At 46.0% G+C, this 18,581-nt stretch overlaps 1 protein-coding gene across 1 annotated transcript in view; it reads left to right on the top strand.

The window, feature by feature from the left end:
- Nucleotides 1-18,581, top strand: part of ISG20L2 (interferon stimulated exonuclease gene 20 like 2) — a 59,990-nt gene that overhangs the window by 19,592 nt on the left and 21,817 nt on the right. The window contains exons 4-5 of the mRNA XM_078669827.1: nucleotides 10,561-11,540; nucleotides 12,148-12,348. Of these exons, the coding sequence (XP_078525953.1) occupies nucleotides 10,692-11,540; nucleotides 12,148-12,348 (1,050 nt within the window). The 5' untranslated portion in view covers nucleotides 10,561-10,691. The remainder of the gene's footprint in view (nucleotides 1-10,560; nucleotides 11,541-12,147; nucleotides 12,349-18,581) is intronic.

Below are 18,581 nucleotides of genomic sequence, written 5' to 3'. Positions count from 1 at the left end.
TGATATCGGTATTCAGGGCTCCATTGCCCGGTGAGAAATAGGTGTCGGCAAAGGGTGTTTCAGGGTGCGACCTCATGAAGTTATGTTTAAAACGTTTAGTGGCTTTTTTGGTGAGGGTGGAAGGGTAGTTAATTCTAAAAGTGTGCTTGCCGCTGCGCTCCATTTTAGAGGCTGTAATGTTGGGTGTAGGAGCTAGGGCGTCATAAGTGACACTAGTGAGCATCCAAAAGAGATATGAGGTAGCGTCCAAAAGAGATATGAGGTAGTATGTATCTAAATCTAAATCACTGTATCTAAATACAATAATCATAATCAGACTCAGCAGTCATTGTAAACATGGTCAGAGTCAAAATCTAAATACAACAATCACAATCGGACTCAAAATACAACGAAAACAGGATGTAGGAAGTGGTAATTGGTGCAGTCCAAGGAGAGGCGTGGAATGGGTTCACCTTACCGCAAAGGATGGAGACAGAAATATGTGAAGGGAGATTGACGTAGAATAGGCATAAAAATACCAGTAGTAATAATACAGGTATGAGGTAGCATAGTAATAATAATAATAAAAGTATGAGGTAGCAGTTGGTGCAGTACTGAGATAGAGGAAGAAGGGTACAGCTTATAGCAGTGTATAGTCTAGGGTGTAATATTAGTGATACACTAGAACAAGATACAGGTATACAGAGTGAAGAGATATGTAGTTTTTAGTAATATGAGGTAGTTAACGGTGCAATACTATATTGAAAGTGCGAGGGGTGTAATATACATAAAGGGGTATAATATTAATGATATACCAGGTCAAAGTATATATACATAATAAATGTGCAAAAGAAAAGCAGCAGGGGTCAGAGATGCCCCCGTGAACAGCCAGAAATATATGAGGTATCCGTCAGTGCATTAAGTACATGTAGAGGTATAATACTACAATAAACGGTAGACACTCAGTACTTGAGATTAGGAGAGAGGAGAGATGGGGTCAGACCACTCCAAAATGGCCGCCAGAGTAGAGGAGATAGCTACGGCAGTCCTCTGTTAGTTTCTGTTGCTTTAGGCACAGGGAGGGCAGAGTCAGATTCTAGATTCTGTTTGAGCAAGACCAGATCCTCTCTTGCTGGGAGGGAGTCGTATCTGTAGTTTGGTCTGTGTGGGGGAGTCTAGGTGTGATTTAACATAGGCGATGTGGGGGGATAAAACAAAATCTAGGGACTGAATGTCCGTAGTCACTAGAAGCTCATTGGTGCAATCAGATTTCGTGTTCTTGATCAGTTGAATAAAATGCATACTATTTCTAAAGTATGCCCTTCTTTTAGGTACTCATTGTGTTAGGAAGAAATCGATTTACTGACACACAGGCTCCAGTGCAGACCCACACCCAGATTCAATGGGCCGACCTGGTGGCTTGGCAAGTCATTTATGAATCTTTGGCAGGGTGTAAAACATTGGGATCCAGGGAAACTATGTTTTAGGATGTGTACTCATTACTGCTCAGGAGCCTTGTTCTATGCCCCTTTGCGTAAGGTCTTTAATCGGGGATTTGGTATCATTACTGGGGTCGGGGTTAACCTTGTGATAGTAAGTCTCAATTGGTTCAAGATATCATTACGATAATCATGAATGTTCTAGATCACAATCCTTCACCCTTTTCCACAGGCTTCCGTTGTGTGCAGAGGGCTAGACCCTAGGGTTTAGTGATATTCCAGTGCTTGTATTTGTTTTATTTGTTTAGGGAGTTTAAATCGCGCATAAACATCTTTTCAAACGTAAGTATTTCAGTAGACATCAATTGGGAATGTAGAATGGGGACAAAGCCCTGTGACAACAAACTTAGGTGCCGATTAGGATGGCGGACGGATCGCCACCGCCATGCAGGCGGTGGCGTTCCGTCCGCCATCCGTGTCCGTCCGCCACCTATTTCCCCCCCGCCATATAACAATGGCGGGAGGGACCGCGGCGGACGGGGTTTCGGTCTGCCGCTTTTCAGCCCCGGTCGCCTTGCGGCCGGCGTGGAAAAGGCACCGCCAGCCATATTAGGATGGCCTCATGCAGATGCGGTCTTTACTTTGGGGGCCCCCTGCGGGCCCCCATGGTGAAGGCGAGAGGGGGGTGGACATGGGGGGGGGGGTGGACATGGGGGGGGGGGGTGGACATGGGGGGAGGGGGTTGGACATGGGGGGAGGGGGTGGACATGGGGGGAGGGGGTATCACCCTGCATTTGCATACACAAAGCGGCAGGCCCCGCACGGTGCCTGCCGCTGTGCGTATGCAAATGCCTGCATTTTTGACATTGCGGCGGGCGGTGCTTTCAGCACCGTCCGCCGCAATGTTAAAAATGCATGATGTGCCCGCCAGTGTGGCAGGCGCATCATAATTGGCATGGCGGGACCGCCGCCCACATGGCGGACGGTCCCGTTTTCCACAGGGATGGCGGGCGGGCAAAGTCCGACCGCCATCCTAATCGGCCCCTTAGTCTGTGTACAGTTATTGGCAAAAAAGATTCTGGTCATTTTGGAGATGTTCTTATTTTGTGTTTCTTTCAATGGTTATTTTTTTTTTACTCCCCTTCTGGTATCTGTTCAGTTAGAAACCCAGCCATTGTGCTTTCGGTACGTTTGCATCTTAAATATGGAGTAACGCGCTTGCTTATATTAAGTAATTTTTAAATTTCACTTTACTTTGGCTCATTTCCTTATTGGTTGCACCTCGTTGGTCCTGTTGATGACCCTGTTTTCATTGAATTGATTGAAATGTCAGTGACACTTCTAGTGGACTGATATTGATGAGAATAATGTACATACACATTGTGTGCTAATCTTGAGTCGTGTTTAAATTGGATGGAATATCAGCCCCTATACTGCATATATTGTAAGTAGCACATGCGCAATTTATTGAATGATGTCACTATTCAGTGCCCTATTTTTATTGGAGCACCTATATTCTAAACCAAGGCCGGAGAATAAAGCGAAGAAGATATCGTAAACCTCACCGCCGGTCCTACCATAGAATTGTATGCATACATCTTTCTTTAGTACAACAGGACACCTTGTTTAACCGATGGAGCTAATTAGTACATCTTACTTTCACCCTTCCGTGTAATGCTGTAGTGCTGGCAAACATCTACATCTTTTTTCTTTAGATTTTAAATGAATACCTAATAGCATGGGTAATGGTTTTATGCCTTGAAAGTGGGTCAGGAATGAAATGGGGCAGCAGAGAAAGGAAAATAAAAGTACATTTTTTCTTTGTGCTCTCTGTAACTGGATGAAAAGTAGGAGTTGAAAGGTCCAGAGATTCCTCTGATTATTCACTTTGGAGCACCTGTTACAAAGTCTTTTCCATTCGATGTTAAAATTGAATTTGCTCACTGGAATGTAATGTGGGTGGAAAGTTGCAAAACACATTGGAGTTGAGGGGTTTCTAGACAGTTGTCAATTATGCCATATATTTGGGGAAAAGTAACTTTTTTCTCTCCAAAGGATAATAATCACATTTCTTTGAACCTTGCTATTTAAAATGTGCTTTGTATTTTTAAATTATTTTTATAGCTTTTGTATATATTTAATGCCATACAGTTTACAGTCTTTAACATCCCACTTTATCCCTTCCTGCACTCAAATACCAGAGCGCTGATGCAGGAACTGATCCAGCAAACATGCCTATCCATATTAACTGCTAGCTCTGTTTTTATTTAAAAGAAAACATTTTTTGCAGTGGAGCAAAAGCCACTCGCCTTGCATCACACTGTAAATAGGAATTTTTTGGGGGCTCTTCGATCTTAGTTGAGACTAGTCTTGACACCTTTCTCAGAAAAATACCATTCATTTGTTCATGTTTTCATATTGTGACCAGGCCAGAAGCTGTTCTTTGAATAAGATTTGTGTAAGATGTTCTGTATTATCTTTTAACGTGGCACTTCTGCTTTTGTTCACTTTAATAATTACTTAGAAATAGTTTATGGAGTTCTCAAAATACGTTTGAAGCCATTTGTTTGTGTAAGCGTACCTTTCAGTGGGTGGAACATTACCCTGTTTTGCAGATTTCCCCCCACCCCAAACTTTTATATGGCCCTGACCTAAAAATGCTACATATGCTGGTAAACAACTGGCCATGTGCCAATCCTTGTTGAGAATGGTCGCCCACCTGCTCTTGTGCACACTACAAGTTGAAAAGGTAGCTGTGAGATGCGCTAATTATTTAACCTAAGGAAAATTAACCTGCCGAAGAAAACGCACTGGAACCGCCAAGCAACACATGCTTTCAAAACTGTGTGCTTTCATTCAACACTTTCCTGTTACTTGGAAAAGTGACATGCTTTGGGGATTCCCCATATCCTCGTTATAACGTTGACACTTTACCCAATCTGGACCAAATTTAGCACGCTTAACAGTGACGTTTGTTGTGAAGGCTTTTTTAAGAGAACAAGGGGAACCCAATAAATGGCCTGGGACCATGGGTATCACGTATTTCAAGGAAAACAAGTGGTCCCTAGCATAAACAGAATAATTTTAGCAAAATAGTATATAGACCACAATGGGCTACTATATAGTACAAAAAATCCCTTGTCCAGCCAGGCAGGGAATGTTTATTCAAGTAATAGTTTGTCTTAATGTATGAATAAAAGAGGTAACCAAAGACATAAAGGTTACTGTAAGGCGCAGTCCTGTGCCATACATGAAGGGAAAAAGTGAAAGAGGACAGTAAGGGCAGACCATATCAGGCAAACAAAGTGAGCTGACAGGCCACAACTTTGTTGTGAAGGCAGCTTACTTCAATTCTGCTTCAACTTGCTCAGAGGATGGCAAAGTTAAGGAGACAAAAATGTGTTTTCCAATTTAATGAAGTGAGATGCAACTGCTCTTCTAAAATAAATAGACATTATGCACTTATACATAATTTAGTATATGTACACGAAAAACCCATATGCACCCCCCCCCTCCTGCCCCCTCTTCCCTTGTAGAAAGTCATTTCTTTACACTGACCAGTTATTGGAGAGGTTACAGTACCTTTTTCATCTGGAAAATTAACTCCAGCCCTGCCTACAAATCGATCTGAAACTCTTTTATTGTGACTTTGTTTGAAATAGCAAAGTATCTCTCTGCAACTCTCATCCTTATGGGTGAGAGGCATGCAGCACTCCCCCGCAGCGTCGCCGCAAGAGTGAACCCACAATACTCAACAAAAGAATCCCATGCAAATGTATTTCATCAAAGAGTAATAAACAGAAGAAAACTCCAGAGGGCCCCCAGCCCCAAGCTTAGCTCTACAGAGGGATACTCAAGGATGAAGAACGAAACACAGGAACTCAGTGTGGTAACTTCATTATCGATCATCTTCAAAGGTGATTTTGTTTTTCTGCCTCCACTCCAAGTGTCCATCTCCCTTGTCCCTGCTCTTGTGAGCTGGTCCCCCCTGACTGCTGCAATAGAGCAGTGACAGAGGACTTCTCCTCTGCCCTAGCCCCCAGCCCCAGAGGGTCAGTTATTGGCAGTTGCTGTATTTGTTTTATCTCTGCCCACTGTAATATTGTAGTTTATTCTACTTTGTCAGTTTCACCTGGGTGCCACCGTTGCTGTTTTTCCTACTCCCTGCTGCCACTGTTGCACTTGTATTTTACCTCTGCCTACTTTGAAATTTGTAGTTTACTTGTTTATTTCACTTGGTTGCATCTGTTGTCTTTCCTGCCCTCCCGCATCCCATCCAGACACTTCCACCTCCTCGGACTACTTGGGGAAGCCCCTGCGCGGCTCCAATCCGGCACACCAAAGTCAATTCCGCCTGTGCCCAGCCGCTGTGGCAAGCGCCAGGATTCCTGACCCTCCTGCCATTGATTGCTACTCCACATCCGAGCTCCTAGACCTCAGAGACTGCAACATCAACTGTTGCATCACCTCCCCGATGCACGGAAGGACCCTTTGCTTGCCACTGCTGCCAGTTCACCCGCAACACTGACTCCCTCGCCACGCCTGTCAGCCGACCCCCAACCTTTCTGAACAGTTCTCGTGCAAGCTGCTCAACGCCCAATCCCTATGCAAGCAAGCCACCAAAATATGGGACCCCTTCACCACCGCCAGCCCCGACGTGATGTTTATCACAGAGACCTGGCTCACACCGTCCTCCGCACCGAGCGCGACCCCAACTCCCCTGCGACTGCAACACCCCACCGCTACAAGAGGATACACAGCGACTGAGCCAACAAACATAGAGGTGGCATCACCACCCTCCAATGCACCACTGCCGAAGACAACATCTCCCCAATCATGGAACACGTCGACTTCCAAATCCGAATCGACGTGAACACTACCATTGGAGAAACCCTCGCCTACAGACCACTGTTCCATTATCACCCCCCCCCCCCCGTTCTGCAACGCCATCTCTGAATGAACTCATCGCTCCCATGGTAATCGACTTTATGCACTACATCTTCCTCAGTGACCTAAACTTCCACCTCGACGACACCAAAGACACCAACTCCGCAACCTCCTGGAAAGCTTGAGCAGCCCATGGACTCTCACAACTGGTCAACAGCCCTACACACCGAGCAGGTCACACCTTGGACCCAGTCTTCACGCCCAGTGACACAATTAAATTCAGCCACGCCACCGACTTAACCTGGACAGACCACAGCATCGTCCACTTCTCCATCACAGGCTCATGACCCACTCCCGTCGCAGATGGAACAAATTCTCCGAGACCGGCCTCATCACCATCAGACATCCTGCCCCCCCCCCCTGCCATCAGCAACTTGGAGCTAGCCGTCCAAAACTTCTCCGACTGGATCTCCAGCTGGGCCGACACCATCACACCCATGGAGATGACCATCACCTAGAACCCCACCAAACATACCAGCTGATTCACCTCACACCTTCACATGTGATTGTAAGCGACTGGAGAGATGGTGACGCTCCAGTAAGAACTCCTCAGGCCTCTACACCTTCAAGTCGGCCCTTGGCAAAAACCTCCACTGCCTCAAGCAAACCAAAAAGGATACCCTAACTACCTGCATCGAAGCCAGTGCCAATCGCACAAAAGAACTCTTGAGCATCATTAGAGAATTCCCTTGACCATGAGCCACCAAAACCACGAGTGACTCTCACAATCCCTCTGCGACTCCCTTGTGGACTACTTCCTCAACCAGATAGCAGAAAACTACAGCATCTTCAACCTGCAGCCAACTGACCTCCGCCACCTCCTGACACACACCAACAACTGCCAGGGCCACCTCGCCGAATGGAAACCACTCACCACGTCCATCACCATGATGATCATGCCCTCCATCCACTTTGGAGCATCAACAGAACCTCTGCCACCACCACGTCTTCAACCTGGGACAGGGAGAGATCAGCAGCGCCCTCACTGACATCCTCAACTCATTCATCACCACAGCCACATTCCTGACTCTTTGAAACGCACCGAGGTAAAACCCCTCCTGAATAACCCCTCTACCGACTCCCAACAAGCTCAAGAGGTACTGCCCCATCTTGCTGCTCCCCTTCCCAGCCTAGGTCCTGAGAACGCCACCAGTCGCCAGCTCACAGACCACCTGAAAAGGCACAACCTACTCTACGCCACTGAGTCTGGATTCCGTGCCGACCACAGCATTGAAATTGCCTTAATAGATGCAACCGATGACATCAGATCCATCCTGGACTGTGGTGAGAGAGCATCCTTGATCCTCCTCGACCTCTCCGCGGCCTTCGACACCGTATCCCACCACACCCTTATCACCAGACTCTAACCACATCAGCATCAGAAGAAACAGCCTTGTGTGGCTCACCTCGTTCCTCGCAGGATGCTTACAGTGAATCCATCTACCAGCTTTCACCTCCACACCCAAGAGCATCCTCTGTGGGATTCCCCACGGATCCTCACTCAGCCCACCCTCTTCATTGCCTACATAACTCCACTGGCTGACATCGCTCGCGTTCACTGACTCAACATCATCTCATACGTGGATGACACCCTATTCATCCTTTATCTCACTGAGGACACTGACACCACCTTAGTCAATGTCCAGAACGTCCTGACCAGCGTAGCCTACTGGATGACCTTCAACTGCCTGAAGCTGAACATGTTCAAGACGGAAGTGCTCCTCTTCGCGAAGACACATGGTGGCCCACTGCACTCAGACCCTCAGCTACCCCCACCAACCTCGCCCGAAACCTCTTTATCATCCTGGACCGAGATCACTCCATGAAGCTCCAGGCCAACGCAGTAGCCGCCTCCTGCTTCCACACCCTCTGCATGCTTCGTAAGATTTTCAGATGGATCCTGGTCAACACAAGGAAAACTGCGATCCAAGTCCTCGTCACTAGCCAACTGGATTATGGAAATGCCCTAAACGCTGGAACGGTACAAAAGGGGGTGGTAATGGACGGGGCATCTGAACCAATCAAACACTCACACCCAGTCAAAAGATCTGGGTTTAATCCATCACCGTTCTTTAGCCCACTCTGCCACCCCAGTTCAGACATGGCTAAATGCAAATCAGTCTGACCCTGTGCCTCATGGGAACAGTCCAGCCCGAACTGCCAAGCCATGCCTTCCCTGGACCGGAAACAAGCTTCCGAGGACCGGTTTCTGGCATTCCAGCCGTCTTCAGCCCGGCTTGCTTGAATCCAGTGGCAAAGTGAGCAAGGGAGTAACGTCTGAGCATACCCTGCCACACTTATGGCGGCCAAAAGCGGTACAAAAGGGGGTGGTAATGGACGGAGCTGGAACAACCTCTCATTTTCTCAAAGGACTACAGACTATACAGAACGCCTCAGCCAGACTCCTCCTCAAGTGGACCAGCATCATTCCCCACCTCAGAAGCGTCCACAGGCTCCCCATCCAGAAGAGATGCCAGTTCAAGCACCTGACCCAAGTCTGAAAGCCCCTCCATAATACCAGCCCCTCCTACATAAACCACCGCCTGACCTTCCACCAGCCAAACAAAGTTCTCCGATTCGCCTCCCTCACCCTGCACATTCCCTATCTTCTGGTAGAGTTGAAGCTGAGGTCTTTCTTTCTCCTACCTCGCCGCAAAGTCCTGAAACAACCTCCCGCTTTTCCTCCGAACCTCCCCTTCACTCGCCAACTTCAAGAAAGGACTCAAGACCTGACTCTTTGACTAAGGTACTCTATCTCTCTGTTCCTAGATACCCTCTGGGGTGATGAGCCGTGCTATACAAATACTGATTGATTGATCGCCCCACTTCAAACTTTCCTGAACATCTCAACCAAAGGCTTTGCAGCCTGGACTTGAGTGAAAACATGGATCCTCTGTTCATGTGCAATTTGAACTTTGACCCGATTCACAATTCAGAAACTGTTGCACCGATCAGAAACTGCTTCCTGAAATGGTGAAAACCCCAACATATGTAAACTTGGAGTTCTTGCATTGTTTTCACATTTCTACTTTACTCTTCAGTTGGGAAATGAGTTTCACCATAGTATTAGTAGTCTCTTGTCTCCGGTCCTTCCTCTATCTTTGAAAACGCTGTAATAACTATGGTACCTCTAGTGATTGTTTTTCAGGGAAATGCTCCACATTTCTGTTTATTGTACTGCAGTGTTTCCATTGGCGCCTCGATGATTCTCAGCTTAGTCTTAATGTTATGAGAGGAGGTCCATCACACTCTAATGGCTGTCATCAGGCAAGATTGACCTTTAGTTAACGTTTCTGCCTGAAATTCTTTAGACTCCTCTCTGTGTTGGTGATGACTTCCTGGGCAGAGAGCCTTGGATTGAAAATGTCGCTTTCTCCCCTTACTTTTATTCTTTTTTCGGGGGCATAGCAATACTCCGCAGAGAATTTCTGAATTTATTCCTACAATTTGTCTCTAATGTGGTTAATGGTAGATTGATTTACAGCATTCAGATCTGCATTGATGACAAAAGCTCTTATACAGACGAGAGGCACCCAGATTTAAGCACGGCGTCTCACCACCATGGGATGCCTCACTTCCTCTTCCCCTGCACAGCTACTTCTGGTTGGAATAACAAGGTGGGTGTGCTCTGCCACCTTCCAAGTTCTGCTTACACCACTCCCCGAGAAACATCCAAAGAGAGATGCACTGTACTGGGTCTCCATAAGCAAGGAGCCAACAGGTAGCCCCATCTTTAGTGTTCCACTTCCATAGCTCTTGCTCCTCCATATGGGTCCACAACTTCACTAACAGAGATCCTACTATCTCCTGCCTCAATTTGCCGTGGAAAGACTTGCAGATCTCCTTCCTATCTGCCGAATGGCTCCCTCGAATTGGACTCACTCTTGACCTACAGAGATACGAGTCTTCTCTGCAGCCCATCAGGTCCCATATCCCTGAAACCGTTTATCATCTTGAAAAATGCCTACACAATTGGTTGATAATTTCTCCAAAAATGTCAGGGTTCTGGGTGTTCACTACCTTTTTGCAAATGTCCCTGCCTGAAATGTTAATGAATGTTAGACTCACAATTACTGGTTGAAATTTTTGATAAGTTCTATAATTATTGATGAATTGGCCTATAATTGTCATAACTCATATTATTAGTATCTTTAATTTAGTCTTTTATTTAATCTATTCTTTTTCTTTCTTTCAGGTGGCACTGCTATCACCTAGCCCATTCCATACATTTGTATTTATTTGAATTTTAAGGATTTTCTGACTTTATTTGCTGCACAGTTTGTATTAATGTGTTTTGCATTTCACGAGCTACTGACCTAAACCATTATGTCAGGATTGATGATAAACGTGGACTTCAGTGATGGCCATCCTAAAACTAAAGCCAGCCATGATCATAGCAACCAAAAACACAAGCGATTTCTCAAAAGACGAAAGTATTTGGAAAGCAAAGGTTTTTTGAAGCAAAAGCAGCTTCCACACCCAGCCCACCAGCAGCAGTCAGCTAGACTACACAATCCACAATTTATTCAAGAACATTCAAAAGGTTTCCAAGAACATGGTAAAAATACTGGGAACTTTGAGGCTTCGACGGACCGCTTGGCTGGAAGGAATTTTGAAAGGAATGCAAACTCCTTCAGTAATGATAGATTTTCATACCTTCTACCCCCCCAGAAAGGTTTGCCAAAAACAAACCACTCTCTTTATTTGGAGCATCATGGCCATCAGTCAGGGGACCTCACTGTGACCGTGGATTCTAATTCCCACAATTCTCGGTCTGCTTATTTTGCTTCTGTTGGCACAAAAGCCGTTTGGCATGGTTCTGCGAAAGCTAGTGTGTCTCATGCAAACACTCAAGCCCACAGGAACCAGTCCTGGTCTCACCTAGGTGCACATAAAATCAACCCACTGAATGAGTATGAGAGCGGCCTACCTCCAGTAACCGGAACCGAGCTCTCATACAGGTTTGTGGCAATTGATTGTGAGATGGTGGGAACAGGACCTGGCGGACGGCGCAGTGATTTGGCCCGTTGCTCTGTGGTAAGCTACCATGGCGATGTGGTATACGACAAATATATTCAGCCACCAAATCCCATCACAGATTTTAGAACCAGGTGGAGCGGGATCAAAAAACAGCACATGAAGAATGCAACTCCTTTCAGAGCTGCACAGAAAGAGGTGAGAGTGTCTGGCCTGGAGTTGGGGCTGGGAGAAGGAGAGTACACTTGCTTAATTAAAGTTCCAGCCTCCAGTGGCTTTAATACGTTGTGGGAATACTATGTGAGCGGGTGAAGGGGCGTTGTTAGGCATACATGCGTATTCATCCTTCCCACACCATGCCAAAAGGTGTATAGAATATGGGAAAGTGGCATGGGCCATTGTTCTTTATGGCCTGTGTGAGGGATTGCCCAATACCTCAGGACAGTGTTCCAACCAGTACGAGTGAAAGCGCAGTTAATCAACGTTTTCGCTAGTCCTAAAGGCCTAACTAAATGTCCTTCCGGTATGCGTTGGAAAGAAGGAAAATTAGGTGAATGCTTATGAAAATATTGATATAGCAGATTGGAAGGAAGCATCTTGTTTATCCTTTATCTGATACCCTGTTTTATTTGTTGTCCTTTAGCTGATTTTAAAGAGATTATCAATCTGGTGTTCCACTCTGCTGGAATATGTAGTCCTTCAGATACAATTCAGAACTGTGCTTCATGTAATGTAGGGGGATATTATTTGTGCTGTAAATTGATTTGATTGTCAAGCAAGTAATTGTAAAATATTTTCTCCTTAGATATTGAAAATCCTCAGTGGTAAAGTAGTCATCGGACATGCGATCCACAATGACTTCAAAGCACTCAACTATTTTCACCCTAATTCCTTGACTCGTGATACTTCCCGGATTCCGCTGCTCAACAAGATGGCTGGGTTCAATGAGAAGGAATCTGTCTCACTGAAGCGTCTTACCAAGCAGCTGTTAAACAGAGATATACAGGTATTTAGCAGCTGTTACCGGTTTCACATTAAATTAAAAAGCCTTAAATTAACCATTACATTTTATTTTGACAATAGACGTTACTTATCGAAACACTTTTTCAGTAATGTGTCAGAACTAATATTTAGATCCCAGGTACCATAATCAGCCTCTAGAAAACCTAGTCTCCCAGTTGGACCTAGATAATGTGCTCTTTGCCGTGGCCCCAAAATGCCGCACAGTAATAAACTTTTTAATAGAAATAGAGAGTGCTGTGTTGGTACTATGCAGCTGGTTTCTTCCTTCATGTGATTTTCATTCATTTTTAGAAAGATTTCTTTCATTGAGCCAGATCGGTTGACGCTTGAAACAGAAGAAAAATAGCTCCTCTTATGGGTTGTTTCTGACTAGGTCTGAATACTCTGTCTGAAGTTCGGACTACTGTGCCACCCACCTTGGATGAGCTTAGTTGTTGCACTGTGTAGGTCGCAGTTTATTTGGAGACCCTCTTTACTTTACTTTACTTTGTGAATTTCTTGAGCGCAAGCAAATCATTCCCAAGGGGATCTCTCGGCGCTAAACCGTCAACAAGCTGGGACCTTCACTGAAAAATAAAAATAACTGTGGAGGCTAGCTTCAGTACATTTATTTCCCTTCTCTGCAAATCTTCCGCCACGTTTCCATTAACAGAAGGTGGATAGACCTCTGCTCCCCTAATTATTGGGGGCACCTGCCACAACATTGGGAGAGATCTCTCCCTACCCCCCGATAACATCCAAGAATACTGGACCCTGCACCCTCTCTGCAGATTACACTTCTGGTGTAGCACAAGTTGCGCTTGTTTCCCCTGTGTGTTTTTCTTTTCTCCTTTGTATTGCTCTGAGTAGGTTTCTTCAGTGATGGCAGCCTGTTAACTTCGGGTGCAGTCCCCTCTTTATTCTCCCTTGCCTGTTTTCCTCTTTTATGCAGTTCTACTCCTGAGGTGTCCCTGGTTCCTAATTCCTTGTTTCAGACCTGGATATTAACAAAACACAATAAAAACAACCCATCAGACGTTTGGCAGTTGTCAGATCTTCCCAGGTAGGAAAGCCTTCTTCCCTGAGGTTCAAACTACAAGTCTACTTGAAAGTTGCTGGTTCAGTGTCACAGAATGTGCTTATCAAGGTTTCAAGTCCTAAATATTATTTATCGGTGCTGAAGCTTTCATACAGTGGTGGAGTGCCATGTGAAATCAAGAGCACTGCGCTCGTTTGTAGACGCTTTTAGCGCTTTTAACCTTCCCGTTTTTTGTCTTATTATTTTAGGCCACAGTTCTCCCTGTTCTTAATCACCGCCCGCATTTCCACACTATAATCTGTGACCTCACCGTTATTCTGGCGGCCCGGACCCTCGCGCTTTAAAATTGGTGGGCGCCATCTTGGGTGGGTGCTTGGGAAGCGCTGCAATACTTCGCGCTCTAGCAGTCAGGTGGACTGGCTAGAGGCAGTTCCTGGCACTCTCTATATCTCAAGGCTCCAGGTTGGACTGTACCTTGTTGGCTGCATACAACTTCGCACTGCGCTCGTTTGTAGACGCTTTTAGCGCTTTTAACCTTCCCGTTTTTTGTCTTATTATTTAGGTATTATTTTAGGCCACAGTTCTCCCTGTTCTTAATCACCGCCCGCATTTCCACACTATAATCTGTGACCTCACCGCTATTCTGGCGGCCCGGACCCTCGCGCTTTAAAATTGGTGGGCGCCATCTTGGGTGGGTGCTTGGGAAGCGCTGCAATACTTCGCGCTCTAGCAGTCAGGTGGACTCGCTAGAGCCCTATAATAACTGGACCTTATGGCGCGCAGCGTGTGCGCCGTAGTGACGCCGGAGTCACGCCAGAGTCCAGCCCGTTTGCGCCCGTCCGCGCCGAGGACGGGCGGGACGGCTGGACGGCTGGCTATGGTGAGGATGACCCTCCCTTCTTTAGGTACTCGCTACAGGAGATGCTGAGGCTTAAGCCTCTGGGACTTCCGTGCTTTTACAAAAGGACCCTTGATGATCTCCCATTATCTCCACGCTGCGACTGCTTTCTGAAAAGCCCCGGAGCCTCTAGCCTACCTTCTTCCACTCATCCATTAGAATCTCAGGTTGCGATAGGAGCCAATGCATTACAAGAAGATTGCTTTCTTATTAATGCACGCTCGCTTATTAAAAATAATATTGCTTTTAAAGAGCTTGTACTCGATAGGAAACCTTCGTGGGTCTTTGCCACAGAGACATGGGCAAAAGACTCCTCTGGTCCTGACATTGTTGAAGCTGTCCCTGAGGGGTACTGCCTGGCCCGGCAGGATAGAACGGGCCGTGTAGGAGGTGGGTTAGCGATCCTTTATAAGGACAGCTTCTACTGCCATATTACACCAGTTTCTGACCCCAAGGACACTTTTCAAGTATTATACTTTTCCCTGACAGGTCCCCATAAGTTTGCATTTAATGGGATTCTGGTTTATCGTCCACCAGGCCCCAGAGCAGACTTTGGACAGCAGCTGCTCCATGTCCTAGAACCCTATTTTGGTCTTGAAAATCTAACTGTTCTGGGAGACTTCAATTTTCATCTGGAGTTGCTGGAGGCCAATGATACGCTCTCCCTGCTGGATGTTATGTTAGCTTGTGGATTCACTCAATTGGTGAAAGGGGCCACCCATAGAGCAGGTCATACGCTCGATGGGATTTTTTCAAATGATCGGAGGCTGACGGTAAAAGATCCCTTTTTTGTCTCATGGTCGGATCATCTGGCCGTACCATTCAACGTGTCCTGTCCGATTTTGGATGGAACTAGAAACATTACGAGTAAAAGGGAACTACGCAGGAACTTTAAGAACATCACGGAAAATTCCTTTGTACCATGGATATCGAGTCTGTCTATCTCCCAGGGGGATAACGTCCAGTCAGCGGTCCTACAATATGAAAAGACCGTCACAGAGGCGTTGGAAGTACTGGCTCCCACACGATTGTGCTATTCAGCTAGGAAAAGACCGTCAGCCCCGTGGTTTTTGGAGCATCTAAGACTCCTTCGACAGAATGTCAGGAGACAGGAGCGCTTATGGCATTCCAGCTGGGATGTAAGGGACAAGGAAGCCCATAAGATCCTATTAAGGCATTATAAGCTGGAAGTAATAAGGATAAAGCAAGAATATTTCACGGCCCTCACTACCTCACTATCCTCTCCTAAAGAGCTCTTTAGGATAGTGGATTCTCTCACCACCCTTCAGATTCCGGACCCAGTTACTGCGTCACAGGAGCTCTGTGATAACATAGCTTCTTTTTTCCAGACTAAGATTTCGGACATTTACACTGCCTTGGAGTTACAGAGATCTTTTACTACCGAGCCCGTTGTTCTCACTAATCCGGATCTTGCTCTCTCGGAGAAGCTTCCATCGGGATGTTTGGATTCTTTCCCTCCTCTTTCTCTACAGGATGTAGAGATCCTCCTAAATAAAACTAAATCCGGTTCCCCTTTAGATGTTTGCCCGCTTAAGATCCTTAAGCAGTGTAGAGAATCCCTCCTGCCTCCCCTTGTTGATATTATGAACAAGGTCATGAGGGATGGCATCTTTCCCCAGCAGTGGAAAAATGCAGTAGTAAAACCTTTACTCAAGAAACTTTCTCTTGACCCTGGGGTCTTAAAGAACTTTCGCCCCATCTCACTGCTCCCAGCCCCCGCGAAGATGTTAGAAACTCATCTGAATAAACATCTCGCTGCCTTCGTGGAAAACTCGGGCTGCTTAGATCTTTCCCAGCATGGATTCAGGAGGGAACATAGCACCGAGTCTGCCCTCACCATAGTGCTGGATAATATCCGCACGCGGGTGGATGGGGGACAGGCTTCCCTCCTGATCCTTTTAGATCTTACGGCTGCCTTCGATACCCTTTCTCCCTCAGTTCTAACATCTCGCCTGAGGGAGATCGGGGTTCAGGGGGCGGCACTGGCACTTCTCACCTCTTTCCTCGATCAACGAGAGAAAAGAGTGAAGCTGGGCAAATTTCTATCTCCATCCCTGTCTGTGCAATGTGGGGTCCCTCAGGGGTCGGCGTTAAGTCCGACCCTCTTTAACATTTATGCGACTCCTCTTGCCAGACTAATTAGATCCTTCGGGATGGAGGTAGTTTCCTATGCGGATGACACGCAGATCCTCGTCTCTCTTTCCCAGTCAGTTACTTTGACTGCCTCCAATTTTAGATCTTGTATGGAGGCAGTCGGTCAATGGATGATTCACAATTCGTTGAAACTGAATGGGGAGAAGACTGAGGTGATGGTGTTTGGAGGAAAGGAGGAGGTATGGTCAGCCGAGTGGTGGCCTGACTCTTTGGGGGCCTGTCCGGTCCCTGCTTCGTCTGCCAAAAATCTTGGGGTCATGATCGATCCTACCCTCAGTATGTGCCAACAGGTTATTAGGACTATCTCTACCTGTTGGGGCATCATTCGCATACTGAGGAAGATCAGGCATTATCTTTCGCAGCAGGCAAGAAAACAACTCTCTGTTGCCCTGGTTGGTTCCCGACTGGACTACTGCAATGCGCTGTAGGCGGGACTGAATAAAAGTCTGCTGCAGCGCTTGCAGGTAGTCCAGAACGCAGCGGCTAGGTTTGTCCTGGATCTACCCTGGCGTACTTCGGCCACCTCTGCCAGAAAAATGCTTCATTGGCTTCCTATAGAGGATCGGATTCTTTTCAAGACCATGTGCATGATCTATAAGGCCTTAGCAAAAAGTAGCCTTACCGGAATTGGTTCCATTCTGTCTCGTTACAGCCCTTGTAGGAACCTACGTTCTTCTAAAAGACTCCTTCTATCTGTTCCCCGTATCCGGGGAACCAGATGGGGTGGTAAAGCCTTCTCCAATCTGGCACCTAAGTGGTGGAATGCTCTCCCTTTGGAATTGAGGTCTCTTTCCACCCTGCAGCTATTTAGAAAAGCCCTGAAGACCCGTCTCTTTGTGCGCGCATACCCGTAGTTGTGTCTGCCCTTTTGATCTGTTTTTGGTAGGCGCCTTGATACCTTCGGGTTTAGTCGCGCAATAGAAATGTCCTTAATTAATAATAATAATAAAGTAACCTCTAAGGTCACCTGCTTTACCGACACACCTTTCTTGCATGATAAAACATCTACACATCTGCAAAATTTAACAGTTTGTGATTAATCTGACCCTCAAAGGTTGCACCGTCAACGAACACACACCCTTGTACCTGGACCCACCTAGCCCCTACTGATCACGTGCCACAGATGATTACAATCTGTGATTGTATGAACCAATGTAAATAGACCATGTAAAATAGTGTTGGGCCAGTACACCTAGATTGATACTCTAGATCAATCTCACGTTGAACTTCTCTACTTTCTCTTCATCTTTCACCTTGGGAATACTTCCTCACCCACCCAAATCTCCGGGCACTATTTCTTCGCACGTTCCCCTTGGAGCAACCACTGTTTCTATCGGAAAAACCTGCAAAAAAGCTTGGAATGTAAATAAACTCCTTCTGTTTGCCTACAAAATTAAGTTTCTGCACATCCAATTCTTTTCGTTTTTTTCTAAATTGTCACATATATGTATATATGTCTGTACCTCTGCAAACATCTTATGTTTGAACATTGTTCTCTACAAGGAGCGAGAATTTACTTTAGCTCTTAACTAAGAAAATACTGGAAATAACTTGACTCTTGTATACTGATTAGTTTGAGGACCACTTTTTTCTATATCGAATGCTACCCAGGTCCACAGGCTTGTTTGGGTTACCCCATATTTGTAATGGCTTCGTTCTACCAGCAGCAGCCATTGTAGCAACCCAACTCATGCTACTGGCCCCTGAAGAAGGTACCAGAATGGTACCGAAATGCATTGGGCATGTAATATGAATGTGATGAACATGTTGAACTTTACAACTGTTTAGAAAAACACATATAATGCACTATGATTATAATGTGATGTAATGATTTGCGATTGATTAACATTTACAGTCTAAATGCATTTATCTTTGAATGTCATGATATACAGATAATGACATGCACTAAAGATTATAAATTGCAAATTTGTGGTGGATTTTTTTAATCATTAGTTTAGGTGTTTTCACCGAGTGAACAGTGCGCGACTGCACAAGTATTCTACTTGTTCTAACTTCCGTAAAAGTTACCAGAGCTTAAGTGGCGAGGAGTGCAAGTGTCATGACGTCCTCACAAGCTGTCAGTCAGTCTGTGTCTGGCTGCAGATGAAGTCCCAGATGAAATGTC

Source organism: Lissotriton helveticus, chromosome 12 (genome assembly GCF_964261635.1).
Source record: "Lissotriton helveticus chromosome 12, aLisHel1.1, whole genome shotgun sequence".
NCBI classification, from domain to species: domain Eukaryota; kingdom Metazoa; phylum Chordata; class Amphibia; order Caudata; family Salamandridae; genus Lissotriton; species Lissotriton helveticus.
This window is presented reverse-complemented; position numbering and strand designations above follow the sequence as displayed.